Source organism: Amphiprion ocellaris, chromosome 20, assembly GCF_022539595.1.
Source record: "Amphiprion ocellaris isolate individual 3 ecotype Okinawa chromosome 20, ASM2253959v1, whole genome shotgun sequence".
Taxonomy (NCBI): domain Eukaryota; kingdom Metazoa; phylum Chordata; class Actinopteri; family Pomacentridae; genus Amphiprion; species Amphiprion ocellaris.
This window is the reverse complement of record NC_072785.1, coordinates 17,422,332-17,449,297: the sequence shown is the minus strand read 5'-3', so window position 1 is coordinate 17,449,297 and position 26,966 is coordinate 17,422,332. Positions and strand designations below refer to the sequence as shown.

General features: G+C 41.9%; 1 protein-coding gene across 9 annotated transcripts in view; it reads left to right on the top strand.

Moving 5' to 3' along the window:
- Positions 1 to 26,966, top strand: part of LOC111587668 (ryanodine receptor 3-like) — a 122,043-nt gene continuing 95,077 nt past the window's right edge. For 5 of the 9 annotated variants that reach the window (XM_055005905.1, XM_055005900.1, XM_055005904.1 and 2 more), the window contains exons 1-2: positions 1 to 529; positions 25,796 to 25,915. In XM_055005905.1, coding sequence (XP_054861880.1) covers positions 482 to 529; positions 25,796 to 25,915 — 168 coding nt within the window. In that variant the 5' untranslated portion in view covers positions 1 to 481. The remainder of the gene's footprint in view (positions 530 to 25,795; positions 25,916 to 26,966) is intronic. The other 4 variants (XM_055005903.1, XM_055005902.1, XM_055005897.1 and 1 more) reach the window with 1 other exon arrangement.

Genomic DNA, 26,966 nt, shown 5'->3' with positions numbered 1-26,966 from the left:
ATGAACGTTGAACCAGCATCAGATGGACGCAGCTCCGGTACGGATCGGCGCCTGGAGCTGACCGTGGTGCTGATGTGTGCATAAAGAGCAGCCCGGTGCGCGCATTAGCAGGAGTCTGGGAGGAAAACCGACTCCCATTTAACGCGCTAATTGTTTGAATATTCGCGCTTGTGCGGCGGCATTAACGAGCTGTGGCGGTGACGTCGAAGATAAAGACCCCGCTGCCGTGTCTCCTCTGCGGGCTTGCAGGACTTCGGCTGCTCCCTGCCTCCCCGCCACAGCGTCCCCAACCGCGGCTCCAGCCCACCGATGCTCACACACACTCCTCCTCCGGGCGGCGAGCGGGGCGTGAGCACAGGGGCTTGAGTGACACATGCTGCGGTAGTCTAACGCTCCCGCTGTATGGCCCGTGGATTAGCTATATGCTAATATCGACAGGCGACAGGAGCCACCGGAGTCAGATCGAGGCTCCTTCGCAGCCATGGCTGAAGGTGGAGAAGGAGAGGATGAGATTCAGTTCCTCAGAACTGTAAGTAAAACCGCTCAGACTTGAAGCGCCGCTCGCTCCGCTGGCTCGTGGAAATAGACGTGTGTGTGTGTGTGTGTGTGTGTGTGTGTGTGTGTGTGTGTGTGTGGCTGTCTTCTCGCTTTTTAAAAACAAATCATGTGTGGGGATATTTTTTCTGTCGATTTGCCTCCACACTTTGCTCCACCGGCAGATGTTATTCCATCACGTAGCCTTTGATAACCCCTCTGCCTTCTTGCAGATCTTAGAGGCGGTGATAGTGCCCTGTTGTTTTGCGCATCGCTCGCTGACAGCTATTGTCTTTTCTGCAGTCTCTGTCTCCAGAAGTTGACAGCAGCATCTTTCACTGTGGTGGAAAACTTACCTGCGTGCCTTTATTGCACATTTGTTTTCAGGATTTGTGAGATTCACAGTGCAAACACTGTGATTTCAACTTAAAATGACTCACAGAACCGGGTTTTATTGCTCTTTCAGGATTACTCGAATCTCTCTGAATGAAGAAAGGAGTTGTGGAGCAGTGTGCACGCTGTGTAATATATTGAAATGTGGAAGGCTGGCAGGGTACGCTGCCTGTCCAGACAGTCGCTCCAGGGTTCCTGTGCAGCAGCAAAGGTCTATGCAAATGAACTAAGGACAACATTTTGTAATAAATACAGTAACGCTGCACCCAGTGCTGCCTTAACGCTGGACACAAAGCCAATATATGAGCAAGAAAAAAACAGGCTATTTGCTGTGCTTGCCTTGGAAATATTTGCCACTTAGTAAATATCTATTTCCTCAGCTTAAGGATTTAAGCCTGAGCAGAGAGGAGCACTTTCCACTGTTGGCAAAGATAGATGATGACACGGTTTGCTCATCTATGGTGAAATGCATTGAGAGGCATATCATGTCTGAAAATACACACCGCTCTCGGATAGATGCGGGAGGGGAGCGAGTGCTGGAGGTCTTCCAGATAGACCCCGAGACAGTGGGAGGTGTTTGGTTGCACATATCATTGGCACTGCTGCTTGTGGTTTCCCTTTATTAAGCTGTTCACAGATGCGCAGCAGGGATGTTTTTTTATGTGAAATATAGGAACCCAAGCGTTTGTTTATGTTGAAATTTCTCATTATTGAGAAAATGCATTTCACAAAGTCTGCACATAACAGTGTCAGCGTGTTGAAAGAGAGAGCTAAGCAGACTGTAGTGGCATCACCTAAACAGCATGTGTGATAGAATTTTGTGGTTTTTGTGCTGAAAACCAATCTGCAAGAATGGCAGCGATCTTTAAAACACCCTGTCCTTTCACTCAGGGAAAAAAAGCTGATACCTCCCGCTCATTTGTCCCGCAGCTCCCCAACCTTTTAACCACAGCACATAGAGGTCAACACATCAGCATGCCTGCCACTTCAAAATAGAGCTGACATTTCAGCACCATTTCTTCTCTTTTCCGGCCCTGAACTTAAATGCCACCAAGATTTTTTTTTCATCCAACCTCCTCTATGAGAGTTGTGGATTTAGTAGATTTTGCCTGCTTGACTGTTTTCGTCCAATTTGTCGGATTCACAGCGAACGTTTTTTTTTTCTTGAACCCAGATGTAACTCTGGGAGGAGAAGCGAGATGACATTGACTAATAGGAAACTGCTGTTGCTTTAAAAAAGGGCTTAGCAGCTTGTTGCATCCCTCCACGCAGGGAAGCAGCTGACAGGCTGGGTGGTGTTGGGATGAAGGTGCAGCGAGCGAGCTTGTTGTTCATGAGTGTGAAAGTGTGTATGTGTGTGTATCTGTGTGTGTTGAATGCAAATGCGGAGCTGTAGCTGTGTGGTGCAGTCAGGCTGCACCAGACGTGCCACAGCAGAGCACAGTGCAGAAATTATTCATCAGTCCAAGCAACACACAGCTGAACTGCTCAGTATAGAAGCGCAGAACAGATACGCACACGAGTACCTACATGCACCCACATATGCACGAAGACACACATTTATCTACAGCGCAAGTCCTGCAGAAACGCATGCTCACTTGAGTGCACACGTGCCTATTCAAACATTGTGTTCTTGCCTTTACATTGGTATCTCTCAGCATGCGCGGAGATGTACAGGATAGATTTCTTGCTGGCATCCAAATGTTTCCAGTTATTGGAGTCAAGGAGCTTGATAAAGCAGTTCACAAACTGCCTTTTCTCTAACAACACAAAGTAATTTCCCTGGAGTGGAAGCAGAAATTACCCCTGCCGGACTGCTGCCTATAAACCCAACTCAGTGGGAGGAGAGGGGAAGGAGCTGGGATATCTCAGGCTTGGGTAATTTGATGGTACGAGGAGAGGAACGGTGCTGATTGTGAGCCAGGAGACTCAGAGAAAAGCTTCCCCCACAAACTCCTGTTTAATGTCAGAGGGGGCAAAGGGGCTGCGCAGAGTTTAATAAGGCTGCATATTGTACAGGAACTTTATTCGTCATGTCGGCAAATGTCCTCGGATGCACCACCTCCATCAGCGGCGGCTTCGTAATAAGCAGTATAGTGAATAAAATATCAGCTTATGGTTACATAGCTCAGGCTGCTCATTATGTAAGGATAGTTTTCTAAATGAATTGCTTGCCTGCTGTGCGTTGTCATTAGAGCAGAGCAGAGAGCACAGCGAGAAGAAGAGGTAGCAAACTTTTCTTCTTGTCTCACTCTGTTTTTTCTTCTTCATTTTAACTCTTGAAATTACCCAGACAGAAGGTCACTGATTAATAAATATACAGTACAGCATGGAACGCTACCATCCACGCACAAGCTCACGCGTGCTCGGCTTTCTCTGTTGCGAGGATCCCTGCTAGGCGAATATCAAATTCTGGGGATCTATTAGCAGTTTGAGTGGGAGTAGCGACTTTGAAAAGGCCAGACTAGGGCTGTGACTAATGCACTGTGGCAGCGCTTGGCTTGTTTATGTGAATGCACCGGCCTCACTTTGCATCCAGGCGATGACTGTCGGTGCAGCAGCAGAGAAGAAAGTAATGCAATGAGCCAAAACGAGCTGCTTTAGAACTAAAAAAACTAAGACTGTAGAAGCAGTAAAGCGTTAATTCTGACTGTGCCCATGCCAGGGGTTTCTGCCTCCTCACTCACTGCTGTCTCTGTGCTCACCCTGTAGGGAATCACTTCTGTTCTGTTCTGCATTGCTCTTCTCCTCTTTCCCTTTCGTCATATTTTGCATTTCACTGGCTCACTTTTTCTGATCTTCACTTCAGGCTCCCTAATTTAACTCCTATCTACTGTTGAATAGTTTGCTTGGTTTGTTGACGTGCTCTAGAGCAGGGGTGTCAAACATATGGCCCGCGGGCCAAAACCGACCTGCCAGAGGGTTCAATCTTGCCCGGGGGATGACTTTGTAAAGTATAAAGATTAGAGAGGTGAAAATGAGTACTTACTGTGAAAATATTTAAAGGCACTGAACATTGTGCAATATAAGGTCAGTCAGCAGCTTCAGTGCAAAAGAGTTTGATTTGGTGGAACTTTATTGTTCATGCACGGAGACAACTTTTCTGTATTTTTGATGTATACATTTTCTGCATTTGCAAGGGAGGGGGATAACTTAACCTTCTTCCTTGAAAGTGTGTCAGTTCAGGTGGTCAGGATTAGTACACAGATGTGAAAATGAATGTAAATTTAAGGTACTTTCTAGATCTCAACAAGATGTTTCTATCATCATGTAAAATACTATATTGTTCAGTTATAGTATTGTTTAGTAAATATTTTGTGCCACAAATAATAAACTGAGGCATATTATTGTTGAATTTGCACTTATTTTTCTTTTAAAAATCAGATAAATGATATTTCATTAAATGTGAACAATATCAGAATATACTTTTTTGCACTGAAACAAAGGGAAATATTTTGAGTTGTGGTTATTTATAGGTTATTATGTTATGATTGTACTGGTCCGGCCCACTTGAGATCAAACTGGGCAGCATGTGTAACTAAAATGAGTTTGACACCCCTGCTCTTGTGTGTCTATACACTATGTTAAAGGTTTTACGTGCAGTTTGAGATCATGGTGTCCTATCTGACAGCTCCATGTTGCTCCAGAGACAACCAAAGGTGCCCTTGACCCACAGCCAGAGATTCAGTTTTCTGACCACAAAACTGCACGAAACCACATTACTGTAGTGGAGGACAAGTTATTGCTACCCGCTAATCACACTCCTTACAAATAAATTCTCATTTATTCTTTCTCTCTAAGTCGATACTTCCCTATGTGGGATTTTAGTGTTACAAGTAAGCCTGACTTGCTTCATTTTTTGGTTCCTCCTGTTGCTCTGTCACTCGCCCTGTGTATAATTATTAGAGATTACCATGAAATTATTCCCATGGATGGGAAGTTCCGTTAAGCACATCAGTGCATTCTACTTGACACTAAGGAGGGGAGCTTTAATGTTATTATGATGAGGTCTGCTGTCATTTCATGGTTGAATTAAAAAAAGTAATAGCTCAGTTTCATTAGCAACCGAAAGGCATTTTGAGCATAATGGTGCAGATTTGAGCGCAGAGATTCATTCGGAAATTGCTTTGTAAGGAAGTGATTCCATCAAAGCCAGGAAAAATTCTTCTTTTGATGCAAACTGTCACAGGGAGTATTGCCTCGCCTCGTGTTTATGGCATATGTTTTCACCAGCTGTTCACGTTTACGGGTTAGAAGCAAAATAAGCTGATGCTGGGTGTGAAAACTTGACTTTCCACATCTATGTATGACTAAATAATCTCTGATTTATTTCTGACATGCAGTCTCGGATGAATCCACTTGATTTATAGTGTTCTTTTTCCCTGGATGAGTCGCATTAAACAGGTCAAAATGCAAAGTTATGTCATGCATAAGGCATGACATTGATCAAATATATACTCTTTCTCTGTGCTGCACATGAACATCATCACAACCACCAACCCTTTGCTGCAGTATTGATTTCTCTCATATATCTTCACATAAGCTTCATTCACAGCCCTCAATGTTTCGCTTTGAAAAGCTCAACTTGCAGAAAAGTAAGGTGGTGTACGGTTTAGAGTGAAGGTGTTGTTCAGCAGAGGGCTGTTTCGCTGTGTTGTGTGATGAAGATGGACAGAGCAGATAGGCCCGTGATGTAGAGGGAATTAAGCCAGCAGGCCTGCTCAGAGACAACCCAGTGTAAAGCTGCTGTAATGAGCTATTGATCGCGCCACTAAATGAAGAAATTTCCTCAGTAATGTCAGTGGCATGCAGTAAGCGGGCCAGATTGATCTGGTGTTTCAGAGAATGAATATTTAATAAGGCAGCGTAGGAAGCTTCCTCCCATAGACGAGCTCTTCTCTTTGGTTGAAGACCTCCAACACGCCTGCCATTTATGTTTGCAGCTATAGTATCAGAGAGCCTTGATATGACAGAGCTGACTAATGGGCCTGAAATGTGTTCATCTCTGACATGCTGCTGTGTGCCTTATACTGGGAAGTGAGTAGTGCTTGGGACATCACGTTGCTGCAACGGTATTGATGAATCTATTATTTTTCTTTATTAATCCCAAAGGGCTTCAGTTTAGAATGATGTGAAACAACAGGAGCACATCCTCACACTGCAGAAACGGTTTTAATGCTTTAGCTGAAACGTTCACCAAATAACTGATTAGCTAAAATGTCACTGACACACAGTACTTTGACCCAACACAGCTTAAGCAAATTGTATAGAAATGTGCAAAAAGACCATACAGAGATGATGAATAGGATATTTACAATAATTTTTAATGTTTAGGTCATTAAAAGGTGGTAAACACACTTCAAAATTCTCCACTTTTTGTCTTTGAGGACACGTCATTATATGAAATGTTCTCATAACTAATATCTGTGGACTCCCCATGTCAGGAATGTGTTGAAACATCAGGGGACTGGATAAAATTCAGCATGCTATAGCTTTTTAACAATTTAATTATTAAAGCTCTGCGTCCTCTCTCTCTTTCTTTCTTTCTTGTTGGACCAGCATGGTAAAATCCACTGCATGTTTCTTGCTATTACTTTTATTACTTAAATGTATTCTTATTTAAAACCAGACAAAAACATCTTTTGCACCCTGACCAGTGCTTCCATGGCACAGTTCTCCTTATCTAGAAACAGCATATTATTTTCTCTTTCATCATTACAAATAGCACGGATGTCCATGAGTCATCATAGCCGGTCTTGTTTTGTGCTTCAGCCTCTTCCTGATATCCGTGGTTGTCTGTTTTGAACCGGCAACAATGCACTGCAATTAAAGCAGTAAATGCCTTTAAACACCATAAGGTAAAGTGTGCACTTGCCACATAAGCTCCACCACCTCCAGCCACTGTTAGCCTGTTGTTAGCTGCAGCCTCCTCCGTAGCTAGCAGGGCCAGCTCTCAACTCCCATCTCTGTCTGTGCTTCTCTTTGCCGTTGCCTCTTGGCAGATGATGTTGGCTCACACATACAAGGCTGTGTTTCCGAATTTGATTGAGTCCAAAAAGCTGTAGCTATCCATTAGTCATTGGTTGTAGAAAATCTGTGCTCTCCACAGATTTTTGCTGGTTTGGTGCTTTCTAACCTTTCCCTCCTTTCAATTATTGTTCTCTTAAACTGTGTTATATCACTTAGGAGCAGGTACATTAATAATAATAATAATAATAATAATAGTGATTTTATTTGTGTAGCACCTTTCAAAACACACAGTTATACAGTGTTTTACAGTAGAAGCAAATACGATAATAAAAACAAACAAACAAAAAAAAAAAACAGTCAGATCCCATAAGAACACAGTAAAATCACATAAGTAAAAGCAGCAGTTGAGAAAAGGCCAACTGGTAAAAGTAAGTTTTAAGAAGTGATTTAAAAGAGGACACTGAGTTTGCCTGCTGAAATCCTCAAGGCGGGTGTTCCAGAGCTTGGGGGCCCAAACTGCGAAGGCTCAGTCACCTTTAGTGACCAAACAGGACTTAGGAGCCTTCAGTAGGGCCCTGCCAGTGGATCTCAGGTAGCATTCAGGCTCATGAGGAATTAGCAGTTCCTGAATGTAAGCAAGAGCCCGGCCATTCAAGGCTTTAAAAATGAGCAATCAGATCTTAAAATCAATTGTAAAACTCACAGAAAGCCAGTGAAGGACAGTGTAATATGGTCACCTCTCTTAGTACATGTGAAAAGCCTGGCGGATACCAGAGTAAAGTGAATTACAGTAGTCAAGTCTTGATTAAAGGTGGAGTATGCAATTCTAGTCCAAAACACTTCTTCTTCATTTCTCTACTTCTTCTGATAGTTTTATTTAGGTTTGAATTGTGGTGTTCATAAACAACCCTTGCTCTGTAAATGGGAAATCAGCAAAGTGGCTTGAACCAATCCACACAGCAGTATTCCAGCTGAACAGCAACATGGGCATTCTTGCTCAAACACAGGCAGACTACATGCACAGGACGGCCTTATGATTCCCAATTTATTTTCCTGAGAACAGGGTGAATTTAGTTTTTCATAGCTAATCTATCCCCACTGTGCTTCATTGTTATCATCATTCTTTAAACCAATCACAGTCATCTTGGGAGGAGCTACAGCCAGAATGTAGTAACAGTACAGTTGCACAGTAGTGATTGGGACAATTGTTTGGTTGAATGTTTGTATGCAGGGAAGCTAACACTGTCATTTAAATGGTAAATTCATCAAAAAGAGCAAGCAGGGCTGCCTTATTGCAGTCCAGTTCAGCAAAACTTAAATATTCAGTGTGTAGGCTGCTGCTTGAAGGTTGTTATTTCCTGTGCATAGAGAAAATAGTAGGCTTCCACCCTAAGTCTACATCCAGTGAGTCAGGCGAGGATAAATAAATATTTTTAAAACAGCATTCTCCTTTCTTTTTTTGCAGTGCATTATTTTAGTGCAGCAGCAGTTTGTAGCGCAGGTTTTAGAAACAGCCGCAACTGCTCCTCTTCTTCCTGTTTCCAAGTGGAAATGTCGAGGGAGGAGCTGGTTCCAGCATCATCAGGCTCTGTTTCTTTGCTCAATGACACACACTGAGACTCTCAACTTCCATTGGGCTCTTCTGCGCAGCAACAGCAGCAAGTTGGTGCAGCATTAGCTCCAGCTCCACCGGGGGAAAGGATGGTGTCTGCAGCTGGCTCTATGGTTCCCCTGGCTGGATAGAAAGAGTCTAAACAACTAAGTCTTGCTAGTTTTTGCTCTGTTGTGTTTTGGATACTGGGTTTGTGCTCATAGGTGTGGTTCATTTAAAGAATATTTATATTCTAATGTTTGTTTCACTTAAGCTATGAATCGGAGATGAGCACTTTAATACCTGGAGGCCAGGGTTATACTTGTTTCTCTGCCAAGGAATGAGACAGAGTAACAAGTATAATGTATGTTTGTCCTTCTGTTAATCTGTGAATCTGTCTGTGCGCAACATTACTCAAAAATGTACGAACGGATTTGGATGCAATTTTCAGGGAAGGTCAGAAATGACACAAGGACCACCTCGTTTAATTTTGGCAGTGATGTGGCTTATAGTCTGGATCCATGGATTTGTTAAAGATTTCTGTATCATTGCGAGATGGCGGCATGGTGTCACCGTAACTATGACAACAAATGAACGCTACGTCAGGTGCCTGCTGACAATCACATGATTAGGATCCTACGAGAAATCCACCAGGACTCATCCATCGGAAATGATAAAAGGAACAACTGATTAAAACTGTGGAAGAGTCCCGAGTCCCATCAATTCCCACCACCTGCTACATATTTAGGTCATGTGATTGGATATCCGTACATAGCATACACATGCATAACACACACCTGTGCTCACCACAAGGTAATTGTTTTATTAAAGATTTCATCCGTCGGAAATGATACAAAGACTGAACAGCCTTTTGGAGTACTGTGCTCTCTGAGTGCCTTTCTTGTTATACTTGTTATACCGGTGTTATCTGTGAGGGCAAACTAGGGTCACCATGATGTAAATTCTGTCATCTTCGCAAGTATACAAGAGTCCGTGTGAACCCTTCTGCACAAATCTGCTTGCAGCCCAAAACTTGTGTCCATGTGGACCGTTTTCACAGTCTTGCAGTTCTTGCAGTAGTGTGCATGATCAGAATATGTAGATACGAATCCACATCTACAGCAAAGTTTGAAGGCTTATCATTGGGACATTTGTCTTTTAATCTGAGTTGTTAGTGTCATTGACATCAGGAATAACTTAGTCCATCTTTAAAGAAGGTTAGCATGAAGACTGGATGCAAAAGCAAGCTTCTGTTTCAAGGTGAAATTGTATTGTAAGTGAACATTCAAGGTGCTGATTAGTGGACAATTTGCTTTCTCTTTCTTTATGTTTCAGATAGAGCCAAGTTAGCTGCTTCTAGTTGCTTCTCCAGCTATATATTTAACAGAAAAACATGACAATGGTAATGTCTTTCTCATCTAAATTTAAGGAATAGATATCATAAAGACATTGCTTAGTACCCTAATCATGAAAAGAAGAAATACAGCCGGCTTGCTTGTTAGTGTGAGTGAATCGTTACAGTGTTGTCACATTTTCTCAGTTTTGTTTGTTTTCTCATTCATTAGATAATTTGAGTTGCTACACAGTGAGATATGCTGCACTGGATCAATTATATCCTCCTCCAAGGTGTCACTGTTTGGTGCCGTTTTACTCAAAATAAACCAAAGAATCCCCTCCTCACTTTTTTTTTTAGCTGCAGGGATGACACCAAATCCACCCAGCGACAAAAAGTTTTGGCTCATTTAAAACTTTCCCCCAGATAAAACACATGGTGACCTGAATCTGTGACTGTGACCAGACACTGTGAAGATACAGACATAGTTAAATACATCACATTCAGGACACTTGATCTGCTGTTTGAAAGCATACCTTTTTCAAGTGACAGTGTCTGCTGTGCAGCTAAGACATTTTTAGGATTTCTCTACCTGTGTAACCGACAGCTCTGTTACCACAGAAACAATATCAGTGTTTGGAGCATTTTTTACCATGAATAAAGATCATTAAAACTCTCACTTCTCTTTGTTGCACTTGTGAATCATTCTCCTACATAAAACAGCTCCGGTATCTGCTGCAATTATGTCCAATGTTCTGTCTCCCCACTGTGCCTCTAATAAGCCATTTAGAGGAGTGTTTACTGCTGCAATCTGCTGCTGCGGAGTCGAACTTTATAGGAGAAACTACAGAGTCTTTTCCTGACTTTACTTAGATTTAAGCAAATCTAGACAGTCTTCTGAAATTGTCATGCCGGATCATTATGCAGTATGCAAGATACTCCCAGTGCCACCAGTACAGTGCTTTGATGAGTCTCATTGACTGTGTGTAATGAAGTAATTTGCAGGAGCTTCACACATAGCTGCATCCACTGCAGCAGCGATTGTTGTGCTGAGAAAAATCCAGAGATGTTCCCACCTCCGGGCGGGTGCCAAAGTCTCGGCCTTTACATCCGCTATTGACAGCGGTGGCGTTACTCATAAAAGATTCATATGTCTTTAACAACCTCCGCGTCGCACCACTCCAACACAGACAAGGAGATATCAGCCTCTTTATTGGGTCTTGGTGCTGCAGAGTCAAAGATGTGTGTTATAAAAATTTTAAAAAAGCAGTATCCTGCCTTAGCAGCAAGCACAGCAGGAGATTCATGGCTTTGTATTTGCAGCAAGGATAGCCACACATGCTTGCTTGCCATCTGTACCTATTTGTTTTTTTCAGTTTTAAACAGCATTCCCTGCTATCATGGCAGTATGCTGTAGCTTTTTTGTACCTTCTTCTTTCTTCTGGGACTCTGCAGTGCTTCTGTATAGAGGCAACTTTTATAGCTAGGTCTACCCTGCAGGTGAGGGAATGTATAGAAATGGTGGAGCGTTTTTTTTTTTTTTTTTTTATTCCTCTACAGGGCTGAGTATCTCTGCAGCAGTTTTTCTCAGCCTCCAGTAGCGCTCACTCCCAACACAGAGAAGCGTTACTGTGGCAGTAAAGCTGAGGAGCTGACGCTTCAAAAGTCCCTCACCAGGCTCTTAACGGCCTCATCCTTAAATGTATGACAAATCAGAGTGCTGTGGGTTGATTTTTAATGCAGTAAAAATGGCCCTACAAGAGGCTGCTTTCCAACTTTGGGCTTCGGTGAGGTGCGACGTCTGTTATCCAGCACCAACGCCTGCCTCTTCGTGACACGCTTCTCAGGGTGATGTGTCCCTAAATTTGGCGATTGTCACAAAGTCAGACTATCTCTTTCCTTTAATCTGTCTTCTCCTGAGCGATCCTTTTCTCTGAGTCTCAGCTGTGCTTTCGCTTTGACACCAGAACCCTTCACCTGGGTGTCATCACCAGTCCCTGCGCAAATCGAGTTTGACACAGTGGTGCCTCAGCTGTAGTTCAATCTCGACTCTCTTCTGTGCCAGGGGCCCGACACAGCTACACTCACAAGCATGTGGATGAGGGTTGAGAAGAATTTTAGTCAGGTCAGGCCTTAAAGGACAATGGATATTTTTGTCCTGGAGAAGCTGACACTGCGATCACCGGTATTGCATGTATAGGGAACTAGTGTAATAATGTTAGTCTGTCCAGGTCTCAGCAGGGCACATGAAAATATCATTTCTAACATTCATTTCTACAGCATGAGAGCAGATAATGCATTTAGCTCTCTTAGAAAAAAAACATTGTCATGTAGGGGTGTGCTTGGTCTGGAACAGTGTTTAGGTTAAACATGACATCAGCATGAATGCCAGGACCCAAGGTTTTGTAGCAGAACAACAGAACATTGTATGGTAACAAGATAATTAATGCAATCCAATTCACTTCTTAGGGTTTTTATATCTTGTAGGACAAGGAAAATTTGTTACATATATTTAAATATATTAGTATAAATAATGACAACTGGTGCCAGTATTTTTGAAACATTTTAAGTGTTACTATCCTAATTTACTTAAACATTTAATCACTGCTACTGTTTATGGTTTGAGAACATTTATTCAAAGGCACCAATAGAAACTAAGGAAAAATTATTTAACAGAATGTAAATAAAGAAGAAAAAAGTAAAATGGCCTATCTAAGGGCATTAGTGTAAAGTTAGCAACGATATTTTTATCTGTCTAAATCAAGTTGCAAGTACAGAGCTGTTCGAATGTGGCTGTATTTTTCCAGTAATTAAATACAGTACATAAATCATTAAAACGACTTGTTGTCTTTATCGGTACAGTGCGTCTCAGTCTCTGTTTGTCCTCTGGTTATTACCTGTGCTTTTATTTGTTTTTTAAGGGGAGGGCAGTGCTTTCGATCACAGAGGTGCTTTTTATGGCACCACAATGAAATTACAGACAGCAGCCCATCTAAAGCTTCGTAAATGGCATCTTATAGGTTTTTTCGTCTGTTTTGTCGAAAAGCTAAAGTATGGAGCCTTAACTCTAAGAAATCCCTGCTTCTGTCCAAGAAACACATTATCCCACCGCAAATTTATACTTCTAAGTTTTTGTACAAGTTACCCTGTTTTGAGTTTGTATGAAGCTAAGCTAACTGGCCAAATGTTTGCCATAGTCACGAGAGTGGTGGTGGTAAACATACTTTGAACTGTTGCAGTGTTAAATGGCACGACATCCCTTCTTTGTGAATTGGACGCAGGCTGTGGAATTGCTGAATTAACTGCAATCACTGCTCCCTTTGATATTCTAGGTCGCATATACAGCACTGCCACTTTCTTGACCTGAAAGCAAAGCGTAATTTCCCTCGCCGCACCACTTGGGACTTTCTTTGGCATCACACAGTTGAGAAAGTGAGTCAAAAATGGTGCTTGACTCACTGGACACAGGAAGGTTACAAATGCACCTGTTAGTGCTGCTCTCCCTTCGGACCTCCAAGAAGGCTCTTCCCCTAAAAATACAACCCATTGCTAGTCAGAAAGTAGAAGCAGCCTATTTTCCTGCCCTGCCGCAAAAAGTCTCAATTCCCTCGGTAAGTGAGGCTTCTTTTTGGAGAGGAAGCAGAGGCAGTGGAAAGTAGTTTGTTCCCTTTGTTCTCTGGTGCAAGCCCTCGCCATAGTGCTGTCACATATTGCCCCTGAGCTTCCCAAGTGTCATCATGTAGTCATGGGGAAAATGCAATAACACCCCCAGTCTTTTTCCTCTTAGCCATTGTATTGCCTCAACTCCAAGCAGAAACATTACAGAGATGTTCGACTTCTGCATTTTCTTTGTTTGTTTTTTTTCTAATAGCCTGGACAGTCGAAGCCTAAAGCAATGGAAGGAGGGAAGGAAGGAAGGGATGAAAACGCTTACTTAGCTTTTCCCACCGCCAGGGAGCAAGCAGTGCTGCAAGGTGCAATCAAACACTTTACAGCCTTCCCACTCCATTCCTTTGGTACTGAAGCATGTAGACAGGCTTAATACCTAAAGACCCAGGAGGGGTTTGATCTGCCTACAGGGCTCATTTATATGTTATATCAACTTTCTCCTCAGATGACCTATAGCGGCCGTCATTTTTAACAGACTTTTTAGTTACTATCTCCGCTCTGATATACGCTTGCATTCCAAAGCCAACAGCAGCTACAGACATTTGGTGCCATTTAGGATGTCACCATATTTCACCCCAAGCTATTTGGTTCGCTGTGATCGCCGTACCTGTCTAATCCTCCAGATAGATTGCTTCAGTCCATATGGCTGCTGCTGTTCACAGCTGTATAGTGCGAGTGTATGGTGATTGGGTAATTAGATTGCCCACAGTGATTAGACGGTCCAAGTCAGAAGCACAATATGTGCCAGGTGACTGTTAAACACAAACACAACCAACCCGAGAGCATCAAATATGGATGGAACTATTGAACCACTACAGATTAGATTGGGTTGGTTCAGGAACGCTTGTTGATGTGGGCCTGTAACACACATTAGGTTGTTGCCCAATGCAGGAAGTTGCGGCTATTTTAGGGTCAGCCTGAACCCTTTATGCATGTTTCGACCACAATAACCGCCCCTGTAGCACGTCTTTCTTTTTCAGAGGAGAAAAACGTACCAACTTCTTGATAGATTCTTCTGAGTGGACTTCAAATACTGTTGTGTAGGTTTCCATGCTTATTAGTTCAACTTGGAGAAGGGTAATTCCATGAAAAATCAATCAGAGCCTCCCATCTGACCCCCACAGAATCAGCAGATTTTTTTTCTACAATACCTTTAGTTTATTTAATGCAGCCATACAAGATTGAATTCATACTATGAATATTTTCTGCAGCTGTAACTCAGAGATATAAGTGGGTGGAAATTTGGTGGGGGTTTTTTTCCTGCGTTTTTGAGCCTACATAAGTACATAAGTACAGGAGATACTCACATGAAATTTGCAGGGCTGAGGAACGCATTCAAGCTCTGTTAGAAAACTGCAGAAAAACTAAATTTTGCATTCACTGCAGGTGTTATAATGTAAAGCCAAAATCCCATTTTTGTGCAGCCCGATTATTTCTATAACCAACTTTGAGGATCGGTGTCATGGGATGTATTATGGTTTCAATAGTATAACTGCACTGGTTTAATGTATATGACGTAGAGTAATAGTGAAAAGCAATGACGCTCTGAATGTGTTATTTGTTGTGCATTTTTGGTCAACCTTTCATGGTCATATCACCATGTGGAATAGGTGGTTGGTCAAAACATAGAAAAAGGTCATTTTTTACCTATATTTCAATACCAGGTTCATCTTCTAGCCATAATTGTATATTGTACTTTCCTGACCGATGTTGCAGATCACAACTGTAGCCCTGTAGCACACTGAGTACAGAAGAGACATTTATTTCTTGGCTCCCCGTACATTCATGGCAGTGTGGTCTGGGCTGCAGCTGCATGCACTTTGTTGGAGCTCCTGGCCGCTGGCACTGTTCAATAACAAGCTGTAAGGCTGTCATCCTAGGCAAAGCCTTTAAAGGAGGCTAAAATTTTCGCGGATGTCGAGATTAATAAATGGTGTCTTCCTCGCCTGGGGATTTTAATGATGTGTGTGTGATTGTGTGTGAGGTCTTTGTGCTCTCTATAGCTCTGGTTGCCTTTCTGTCTCTCTCTCTGTTTTTTTTTTATGTTCTGTGCACTGGGGGCAGCATGTTCAGCAGTTTGCCTCAAGATGAGCATTAGCGCTCTCATTTACACAGTAGCACTGAGTCATGAGAACAAAGCTTCACTCTGGTCCAAAGTTGTTTTTTTTTCTCCCTCTTTCCATCTCCACTGGTGTCACACCAGAGAGCAATGAGCTACAAGTCTGTGAATCACTCCAACAGTAAATCAGCACAGAGCTATAATCTCTACCAGAATATTCTGGAACAAACGTGTGTGCTTCCTCTGATGTTGGAGCACAATCATAGAAAGATGGCACGTGTCTTATTGTCATGCAGATAGTCTCAGTCCAATGGTAGTGCAGCGTCACCTGCAAAAAACTTCACTGTAAATCCTGTGTGAATGCAGTTCTGGCTTTGTTTTATTTAGATGTGCACATGGGAAGGAAGATGTTTCAGAATTAAACATTTTAATTCAGTCATGCCTGAAGATCCACTTAGTAGCCACTTGAACGTATTTGTCCTGGATTCAATCATGACAATACCCTGATTGATCCAAACTGACAAATTTAGTACAACCTGATCCAGAGTTCTTTTGGTTTCTGATGATTCAGAGGTAGTTAATGCCTCTTTTACAGGAATACAAAAGCTCAACTACTCCCAAACTCCCCAGTGTTTTTTTTATAGTGCGTCATTATAGACTGCAGTCATCCTCTCCTCTCCTCTCCTCTCCTCTCCTCTCCTCTCCTCTCCTCTCCTCTCCTCTCCTCTCCTCTCCTCTCCTCTCCTCTCCTCTCCTCTCCTCTCCTCTCCTCTCCTCTCCTCTCCTCTCCTCTCCTCTCCTCTCCTCTCCTCTCCTCTCCTCTCCTACTAATAGGCCTGGGAAGCACCAGGTCTTTTTCTGTACCTACACTGACATGTGTAGGTGTGAGACGAGTAAATCGAGGCAGGAGAGAGCGCTCGTAGGGGGTACAGCCGTTGCCCAGCTGCATTTTGTTCTGCAGTGCCCAACCAGCTGTATCAATCTGTCCAGAACAAAGTCTGAGTGTGTGAGCCAGCCTCTGTGCAGTGTTTGATTGGCAGCAGGCCCCCGGTGATGATGGAAACTTATTACCTAGTGCACTGTAGAGAGATGTCACATGGGGACAAAGGCAAGTGGAGGCAAGTGCGAAGGTGGTGGTGCATTATGCTTTGTTCACTTCAGGACACAGGTGGTTGTCCTTTCCTTTCCTTTCCTTTCCTTTCCTTTCCTTTCCTTTCCTTTCCTTTCCTTTCCTTTCCTTTCCTCTCCTTTCATTTCCTTTCCTTTCCTTCTCCTTTCCATCTCCTTTAATCTCCTCTTGCCCATGAGCGCTACACTTCAACCTCCTCCCAGGGGGCCGCTTGGTGCCACCCTCGGATCAATTTGCTGTTGATTCACCGGATTCTTTGGCAAGGGATCAAGCTACTAAAGAAGACAGAACAAATCTGACCTCAAAGAGCGAGGCAGAGAGCAGAAAGCTGCTGCAGCTGCAGGAGTGGAGTCTGGATTTTATCACCATAAGTCTTTACTTTGATGGCATATACTTAGCAATGGCAATTTCTTCTTAACGGGAGGTGTAATTGACTTTTCTAAATCAACTCCTTTAGATATTTACACAAACTCTTGAACCGGGGCCCTTTTTGATTCATATACACAGACATTTGGAGGGTGCGGAAAGAGACTATTTTTGTGATTTCACCTCATGTGCCTCCATTGTGATAGAATATGGTGTTGATGTGGATGAATGAAGTGGTTCTGTCTGGTGTCAGTACATCTTAGGAAAACAGGAGGCACATTAATGATGACACTGCTTGTCATAGTGTTCCTGTCATTCTGTTTGTGAAATCACTGTGCTACCAAGGCGTCTCTTATGCAGGTTTTGTATTGTATTTGTACAATTAGATTACTTTCATTGAAGCATTTATGCTTTAAACCTGAAGCTGAGTATCTCACATGAAATAAGATGAGGAATGTGATGTTATGAATATAAAGTGCTGGGTGTAACATTGTGCAAGCGGTGGTAATAAAAGCCTTATGGGAGCAACACATGAAATACTGGAGCAATTCAGTTGCCGTTGCACAAAGCCTCATATATAGCACTCGCAAACAGCACTAGGAGCATTTTACTTTCTTGCTCCGGCTTGCTTGTGTCTCTAAGATATGTTGTGACTCCAGCTTTACAGTAGTTAATGTAGTGCCTCCAGGATGTACGAGCGAATACATTGCCAAAGCACTGCAGCCCTGTGTGGTGCATGATAAGGTGGTAGGAGCTTCTTTCTTTGAGCTGATGGCATGTGCTGTACTGCTCTACCTGCTGAAATACTGTAGACGTTTCTTCAAACCAAAGTCTTATATACTCTAGACTCCTTCTGAGAGGATTTTGATTCCGATTGTGTCTATTTATTCCAGTGCTTAAGAGAAAGTCTTCCAAAGTAACATCAAATTACACTCCACAAACACTGGACTTCTCAACTTTGTTGTCTGGAGGGCTGGATTCAAAAGCTACATATGCAGCAGAGTAAATAAAAACTGAGCTAGGAAGGAAGGAACAGACTGGAAGAGAGAAAAAGAGATACACTTACAAGAGCTCTAATGCCAGGATTATGTTTTCATAAGCCATAAAGACCCATTACCTGCTTCTAAATGCTTTAATCACTGCTAGCTATCATCAATAATGATAATTTATTTAGAGGATGCATTGTTACTAAGTAATGGCTGCACATACAGTCTCAGCAGCACAACAAAGTCTCTCGTCTCAGCCTGAATTTATATAATGTTCACATCTGTGATTGGCCTATTGCAGGCTTGTAGTGCAGACTCTGTTCATGCCTACCTGTCTCCATGCAAACATCTCCACCAATGTATATTTCCCCCTGTGCACCAGGAGAGCGGGATTGGTTGAAAAAGCGGAGTTGTCATCAGCGTCTGCTCATTGATATGCTGTAGCACCACTCACACAAGTCTCATTGGAGCAAGGTAGAGCGTTATGCTATTGTTGTAATGCACTAGCACACACACACGCACGCACACACACACACACACACACACACACACACACACACACACACACACACACACACACACACACACACACACACACAGTGGAGGTGACAAATGCATGTGTCTGCACAGAGCGAAGGAATTACAACGAAGGAATATAATGATTGAGCTAATTGAGTCAAATTCAATCCCAAGGTGCCCTTGGAAACCCAGCGTGCATCTTGCATTATTTTATCACAGTGAAATGAATTATGTTGCGTTTAATCATAATGTGTTGTATCAATAACAAGGTGAAGTTCAGTAGTCAAATTCTCCTTCAGTCTCACTGAGAGTTTAGTTTTTTTCAGTGTGTGGCTTTAAGGGTGGCTTTGCTGGTTGGTTGTAACGGGTTTAGCTCCAGACTGTAATATCTGAAGAGCTGCTTGATTGTTTTGTGATGCCCTGACTTGTGCCATTTTTAAGTGAAACATGTATTCGATTCGATGCTTTGGTTTACTACCAAATTCTTGCTTCTACTCATTTATTTAATTAACAAATATTAGTATGTTTACATGTTAAGGGAATATGGTCAACTGTACACATATTAAGCATCAGATGCTATATAAACATGAATGAACCCTCCATAATATCACCCATAGGTTTCATGACGTGCAAGTTTGAAACTAGAAATTAGTGCCTCCAACCGTTGTCATCTTCTCAGTTCCAACTCCTCCTGGTCTGACTCACTGGGTGCAGACTGTGGGTATAAGCCTGCAATTTACTCTGCACATGTCAAGCAGCTTTCTCCCCCACTTCTACTACCTTTATGTAACTGTTTTCAAAACACCATTTACTACATGGAACAGCAACAAATACGTGCTGAAAATTTGAGGTTTTAAGATTTGCAGTCTGGCTTGTTATAATTTTGCTGAATTAGCCATTTTTCTGACAGTGTTCGTCTTCCTGTGTGCAAATGTTCCACAAAACAAATTCCCCTAATCACTTTTTCTTTTGTAGAGGAACTGCATCCTTGACTTAAATTGATTGGTTTAAAGAAATACAAACAAACGAGCATTTCCTTCCATCTGTAGCAGAATAATAATGAGGTACAGTCAGAATATTCTCCAGTGCTGACACAGTGCTATGCGAGACTTGCCTCCTCCTAACTGATCCAAAAATGAGCAAAAAGGCAGTGTGAGTGGAGTTGAGGTGGACCCATGCAAACACCTTGGGCCATCGTCTGTCCTGTGATAGTACTCATCTGAGGACTGAACTCAAAGAGGTCGCTTTCTTAACAAGAAAAGCACTCGGAGAGCGCAGTACTCTGCCAAGACTGATCAGTCGTATCATTTTTGACGGATGAAATCTTTATTAAAAAATTACCTTGTGGTGAGTACAGGTGTGTGTTATACATGTGTATGCTATCTGCGGACACTGAGTCACATGTCCTAACTATGTAGCGGGTGGTGGGAATTGTTGGAATTCGAAAACACCCCCACAAGTTAATCAAATGTTCCTTGTATTGACAGTTAAGTTCTGATAAGTCTGCAGCGGTCGATTTTTAATAGGATCGCAATCATGTGATCGTCAGCAGGCAGCTGATGTAGCGTTCACTTATAGTCATAGTTATAATGACGCTGTGCGTCTATCTTGCAATGATACAGAAATCTTTAACAAATCCGTGGATCCAGACTATAAGCCGCATCACTGCCAAAATCTATTCACTTGGTCCATGTGTCATTTCTGACGTTCCCTGAAAATTTCATCCGAATACGTTAGTCCATATTTGAGTAATGTTGCTAACAGACAGACAAACAGATGGACAGACAAACAAATAAATGTACGCTGATCGTCCCATAACTCCGCCGCATTCCTTGGCGGAGTAATTATGCATCACTTTAATCCTTAATGCAATTCAAATGTGTGAGTTATATAAAAATCCTACCCCTATGCAGTTATCATAGATGAGGAAATTAAGTGTGGAGACCATAACATTTTTTTCTACCAGACAGTAAACATATTTGTTTTTCCTGTAAAACTGGACATTTTAACATGGGGGACTGACTCACTTTTGGAGGTAGCATCAAGTGGCCATTTGACAGTTTTTGCCGCTCCTGAATTGACTCTATTTTTCAGCCCAGAGGTCGCTGCTTGGTTGGTAGTACCATAATGAGCATGTTAGCATGCTAATGTTGCCTCAAGGCAATGTCATGCACATAAGCATGACCTCACACTGCTGCGAGCATTAATGGACTGTTATTCTTAATTTATCTGAAAATGTGACCTGTAACTACAGCAAGTAATGATGGAACCGTTTGCATTCAAACATGCAAAAACGTCTGAAAGGTACTATACTGCTTCTCCTCAATCCATGAACTTGATGATAGACTTATTCTCATTGCTGATCTAAAAAAGTGAAGCCACATTATTTGTTCCTTTCTGAAAGTCACTCAACTGGTCAAACTAGTTTTAGATGTTTAACCCTTAAAGATGCCCCCTCGAAATCGTATTTTATTACCTTGTTAAAAATGACTGCAGACAAACTTTGACGGTCTTCAGCTTTTGGGAAACAGCGCATTGCATCATTTTACTGCTATCCCTGTCTAGACAAACAAGTGAGCTGCTGAGAGGCTGTACTTTCAGTAGTTTTTATTACTATCAAAGTTAGTGTCATGTGGCTCTGGAAAGCACTCTGGTTGTGACTGACCTTTAAAAGAGTTTCTACACAGACCCTTACATACAGACAGCTGAAAGCAGCAGAATCCCCTCGAGTCACATGTTTTCCTCTGATTTTGTACACTGATCCGTCCCAAATTAAGGAGAACATCTTCTTCCCTTCCAGCCCGACTGACATCACTTTAGCGCTCTTCATGAATGATTGATAGCAGGGAGTTGGTGACAGAAGGACTAAGAGAAAGAGAGAGAGAGAGAGACAATGCCAGAGGAGAAGGGCTACTCATAGGTCAGGCAGAGGTAGAGACATGAGAGTTACCTTCTCTGATTAAAGAGATGATTCAGTGTGTGTCTGTCTGGCTTTCTGTGTGTTCATGTTGTCGCTCAGGCAGGCAGGAATGTGCAGCGTGGATCGATGCTGTCCTTATGTGGCCCGGATCAGCCCTATGCTTGCTCCCTCAACGGGGAGACTGATTGCATGTTCTAACTCAGCCAATTGTTGGCTTGCCATAGAGGGGCTATTAATTTCAATCTGCAATGTTGAATAACACTTTTATATTGATCTGAGACTATTAGCATTATCCAAAGTCTTTCCCATAACAGTCCCATGAAGGGCACAATCAATCCCAGCAGCAGTGTGAGCTCAGGTATATCTACCCCTCCTGTACATACGGTCCACTGTGTATTAATGACACAGACTGTACAGTATTCATCAATACAAATATACAAAACCGGCATGTGACGATGCTTAAAAACAAGATTTTGATATTGCAGATGATTATGGATAATGATTTCAATGAGGATGTTCATAATTTAATGAAGCAATGGAAATACTATTATTGATATATGATTATGATTAAAACATTTGGCTATTTTATGATTATCATTAAAACATTTTGCTAATGATTCAGGCAGTGTAGTTGGAGGTTTTCCAGAGCTTTGGGCAACATTTTATGGTCAGTTTGCTTTAAATAATATCTCCATTACAATGAATAAACTGTGAAAGGCCATGAGGTGTGACTGAAAGCTTTCAGGTAAATTCTGTCAGTGGACCTTGTGCCAAGAATTTATTTATTTGTTTGATCAAGTTTGCCACAGCTGTATAGCTCAAACGTGACAATGTATGTAGTTTGTTTGCTGTGTTTTTCTGTCTTTTATTATTTTTTCATTTTTAGAAATGACATCAGCTGTGGCAGACAGCTCACATGACTACCCTTTTTTAGTTTTCAACTTGGTGTTTCTGCTTAACATGGTTCATTAGGTTCTCCACTTTACAATGACATTGTTCTTCACATATTTATTTAAATGTGTATTTTCAAACACAGCTATTTCCTTAGTATCAATATTCAACCCTTTCTTTTCTTTTTTTTCTTGGCTGGTGTTTAATCACAGTCTGTTTCCCCTTTGGATTTGTATTATCCTTATATGAACCCAGCTGGATACTGCATTCACATCATATCAGTGTTACTATAAATACCAGTTCTTCTTTTTCACTCAATTATTACTAGGATAAAGAACACTGATTTTTCTGACTTGGCAAAAGCAAACAAACATGGATGTCTCATGTGAGCCAAAGCCTGTCTGTTACATGTAGTGACTGATATATATGTATATTATATGGCATTTGTAGAAGAAGTGTAGCCTTTGTTTGTTAGTTTTTATTGATAACAACTTTCCCATCATTTCATTCCCCTCTACATGATGTGACTTACACATTATGCCTAATACAGCCATTTATTCCTACTATCTTGAGCAGTGCTGGGCAGTCATTCCTTTTCAATTTTTTGTCACTGCAGGAAGTCATGATAAAAATATGTCAGCACTGTTTTAATAACTAGTAATTACTCTTTATATTTATACTCATAATTTTTCAGGGCAGTATTATTGTTTATTAAAGTTGACCAGTAACCAATATTTGAAGCTGATATATACATTTACAGTAAAAATGGTGTGACATTAGTGTCAAAATTTAGAACAGCACAAACTCCTACACAAAACTTTGTTGAAATTTCTTTATTTATGGTTTGCACACACTACTGTTCAAAAGTTTGGGGTCACCCAGGCAATTTCATGTTTTCTATGAAAAGTCACACTTTTATTCATGTGCAAACATAATTGTACAAGAGTTTTCTAATCATCAATGAGCCTTTCAACACCATTAGTTAACACAATGTAGAATTAGAACACAGGAGTGATGGTTGCTGGAAATGTTCCTCTGTACCCCTATGGAGATATTCCATTAAAAATCAGTTGTTTACAGTTAGAATAATCATTCATCACATTAACAATGTTTAGACTGTTTTTCTGATTCATTTAATGTTCTCTTCATTGAAAAAAAATGCTTTTCTTTCAAAAATAAGGACATTTCTAAGTGACCCCAAACTTTTGAACGGCAGTGTACGTTATAATAAAAGAGAATTTCTGAACAATTTTCTTTTAGTGTTGATTGACTGATACTTGTGACATGTAGCCAGTCAGATAGTACTGATGGGACTTCACTTAAGACCACAGAAAGGTGAACTCTGATGATCGCGGCAGCTGCATCAGAGCCAGAGTGGCGCATTTTAAAGTAATTTCTCTCATCAAGAACTTGTAAATCAGAACAACACCACCAATAATTGGAAAAATGTTGAACATCAGCTTTAGTAGGCAGTCAGCCACTAATTAATATTATGATGTGGAATTTCTTCGTCCATTTTATCTTTATCATGAAGGACACCCTTGGCACAGTTATTTTTCTTTCTTTCTCTTTCATCGCAAACTAAAAGTCTTCACAGACATAAGCTCATGATGTGCTCAGAATTACATTCTCCCCTTGAACCACATCAGAGGCCCACGTGAGCATCAACACAAAAATAAATGTGTCACGCCGTGCGCGGTGAGGGCCCTGAGGCTTGTCATATTGATTTTCACGCAGTGCTTCTACACACACGAACGTAGACCCAAATCTGTGCATCCACGTGCACATTCATGTGGCGACGCGCAGTTTGCAGGTCTCCGTTATTCCGCTCTCTGTGCTGCACTGTAATGGAGTGCTCTTACTGTTTCTACTACTACTGCTGCTGCACTCTGCTCTCAGCACAATCCCCCTCACATTAAATAATGCAGCTGGCCATTGTGCTGAAGCCCCCACCCCTCCCCGTCCCATAGCAGCTAATATCAGCAAATTTCCGCTTGCTCTGCTGTCGTGAAGAGTAACTATGTCCAATTCAGCGTTTACAGGGCCAACGCTATAAACACAATCAACCCATTTACACAACGGTGGTATCAGATGTTTGTTTTTCACTTTTGGTGCTCCCATAAGAATGCACAATACACCTGCATCTGCTGACTTTTATGACAGAGATAGAAAGCAGACATCATGGCCAGGATTCATCTTAATTAAAGATTTGTTATGTAATTCACCAATGCAATTATCAGCATCAGCGTCTGAGGGTTGTATTTATAGTTGGCAGAAATATGATAAATAGAGGCATACATGCTGAAATATATGCATAATGCATAATACATAATTGCTAATGCAGCATTAAAGGCATGTAATGCTTTGCTTTTACATACATAAATGCGTTCATTTCCTTAGACCATTATTGTCTCTTAAAGCGTGAAACGCTCCAGCCAATTGCCTCAACCTCATTTGTACCATATAAACAGTGTAAACAGCCTAAAGGAGATTGGGTTGACTCAACAGGATCAGCTATGGATAGTCTCTATTGGATCATCACATTTAGTGGAAAACCCCTCAATTAGCTGGGCAGAGGTGGTAAAGAATGGATAAATTGCATAGGAGGGCAAATATGTTGAGTGTTCACTTTTTATATTTTATTACACCACATAGTTCACTTATCTTCATATGGAAATTTTAATAATTCAGCTTGCAGTCGCTCTAGATTCTTGCTCAAGGACACTTAATTTCATCTATTTATGTATAAGGAAAACACACAATAATCAGCATTTTTGTAAATGTGCCAGTGTCAGGCAGTTGGCTCATTTTCAGCCGCAGTTCTTTGGCATGATCTTCTGAAGCTAAAATTACAGACAAGATGCCATAAAGACAGAATATTTATTCTCAAGGCAATGCTGAAGTTATGCAGAGCAACAGAAAAATATTAGTACAACAGCAGGGCAACAGTTTCCATCATGTAGCCACGCAAGAAACAAAACACATCCGAGGCCTTTAATCAAGACTCGGTGACAAACTACTCAAAATGAATTGCTATTTAGGAAGATGATCACCTTTGCAGCTGCAACAAAGACTATTAGAGTTTAAAGTTGTTTAAATTAAGCAGTGATACAACTCTGTGGTTGCAGTCTGACCATGAAATGAATCACAAAGTGGTTGTAGTGTCATGATTGTGTTTTTGAGAAGAGTCTGATTGCGCCCTGCAGTGTTGTTTCTGTCGCCTGCTGCCATTCCACCGCTGTGTGTGGGGGGCGACTGACCAGAGAGGGAAGACTTTTCAGGTCACAGTGGTGCAGGAGTCTCGCCTGATCAATGGGGCTGAGACAGGCATGTGTGTGGGTGAACTGGGCTTCTCTCGGGACGTGGCGCACACACTCACAGCGTCTGTACTCGCATGCACAGACCCACAGACTGAAGCCTGTTTTGTCTTGACAGGATGATGAAGTGGTGCTTCAGTGCGTGGCCTGCATCCAGAAGGAGAATCGCAAGTTCTGCCTGGCTGCTGAGGGGCTGGGCAATCGGCTGTGTTACCTGGAGCCCACATCTGAGGCAAAGGTAGGCGCACTGACACCACTGCTGCACCGCCTGATTCTCTCAGATCTGAAAAATTTGTCCGGTGGAACACGCAGATGCATGTTATCGGTGTTGGATGCCTCTGCTCTGCTCTTTGATCAACATCATCCACATCATTTGGTGTAATTTGTATTCGCTGCTGTTATATAATCAACTTCACACACATATGAACATGTCACATGAAGCGGCTTGCAAAAAAAAATAAACCTGCAGGGTAAAGATGCATTCATCCAGACGGGGGCTCCATGGAAGCTAAACATCCATTTAGTTCATTCTTGTTTAGGTCCAGCAAACAATCAGAGAAACCAAGTGGAAACGCACATAAAGGCAGCTTAGTGCGTCCTCAAAGCGGGAGCAACAGCTCACAACCACCACAGTCTCTTTGATGAGCTTTTCTTCCAAGGGTTCAGCGACGACGCCACATCTCTGCGGGCCCGCCGTCAGATGATAATTCCCGAAAATTACGGCCCTGGAAGCGTTTGATGGATTGTTTCATAAGCAGTGCTATTGTTTGCTGTAATTGCCTATATTGCAGCTGAGCCGCTCAGTTGTGGCTGCGGATGCATTCGTCGGTTTGTGCGACTTAGTGCAAAGTTTTAATGAGTTAAATTTAATTGTTTTCCTTTGTAGTCAGCCGTTTGCCACCCTAATGCATTTTTGTGTAATGAATCCACATTACGGAGCACAAGCTCATTCTTATTTCTTCAAGTGATCCACTCATTAGGCAGAAATATCTGAATGATGATTGGCTGTCGGAGAGAATCGTATCAATCCCAACACACTCACCTCTCACTGGCCGTTATTGCTGTGCTGCTAATCTGGTGTTGTTGTTTTTCTGTAGCAAAGCGGCAGTTGACAGCAGGCCTTATGGGCTTCTTCCACATTAATTGTCTTTTAATAATTATGCATTAGTATTGTCTGGGCTTAATTTGACTCAAGCTGGTACACTAGGCATATGCAGTGTGTGTAAACATGCAAGAGATGGAGATGCTTTTCAGAGAAAGATGAGAGTGCTGAAAGAGCAAACAGGGCT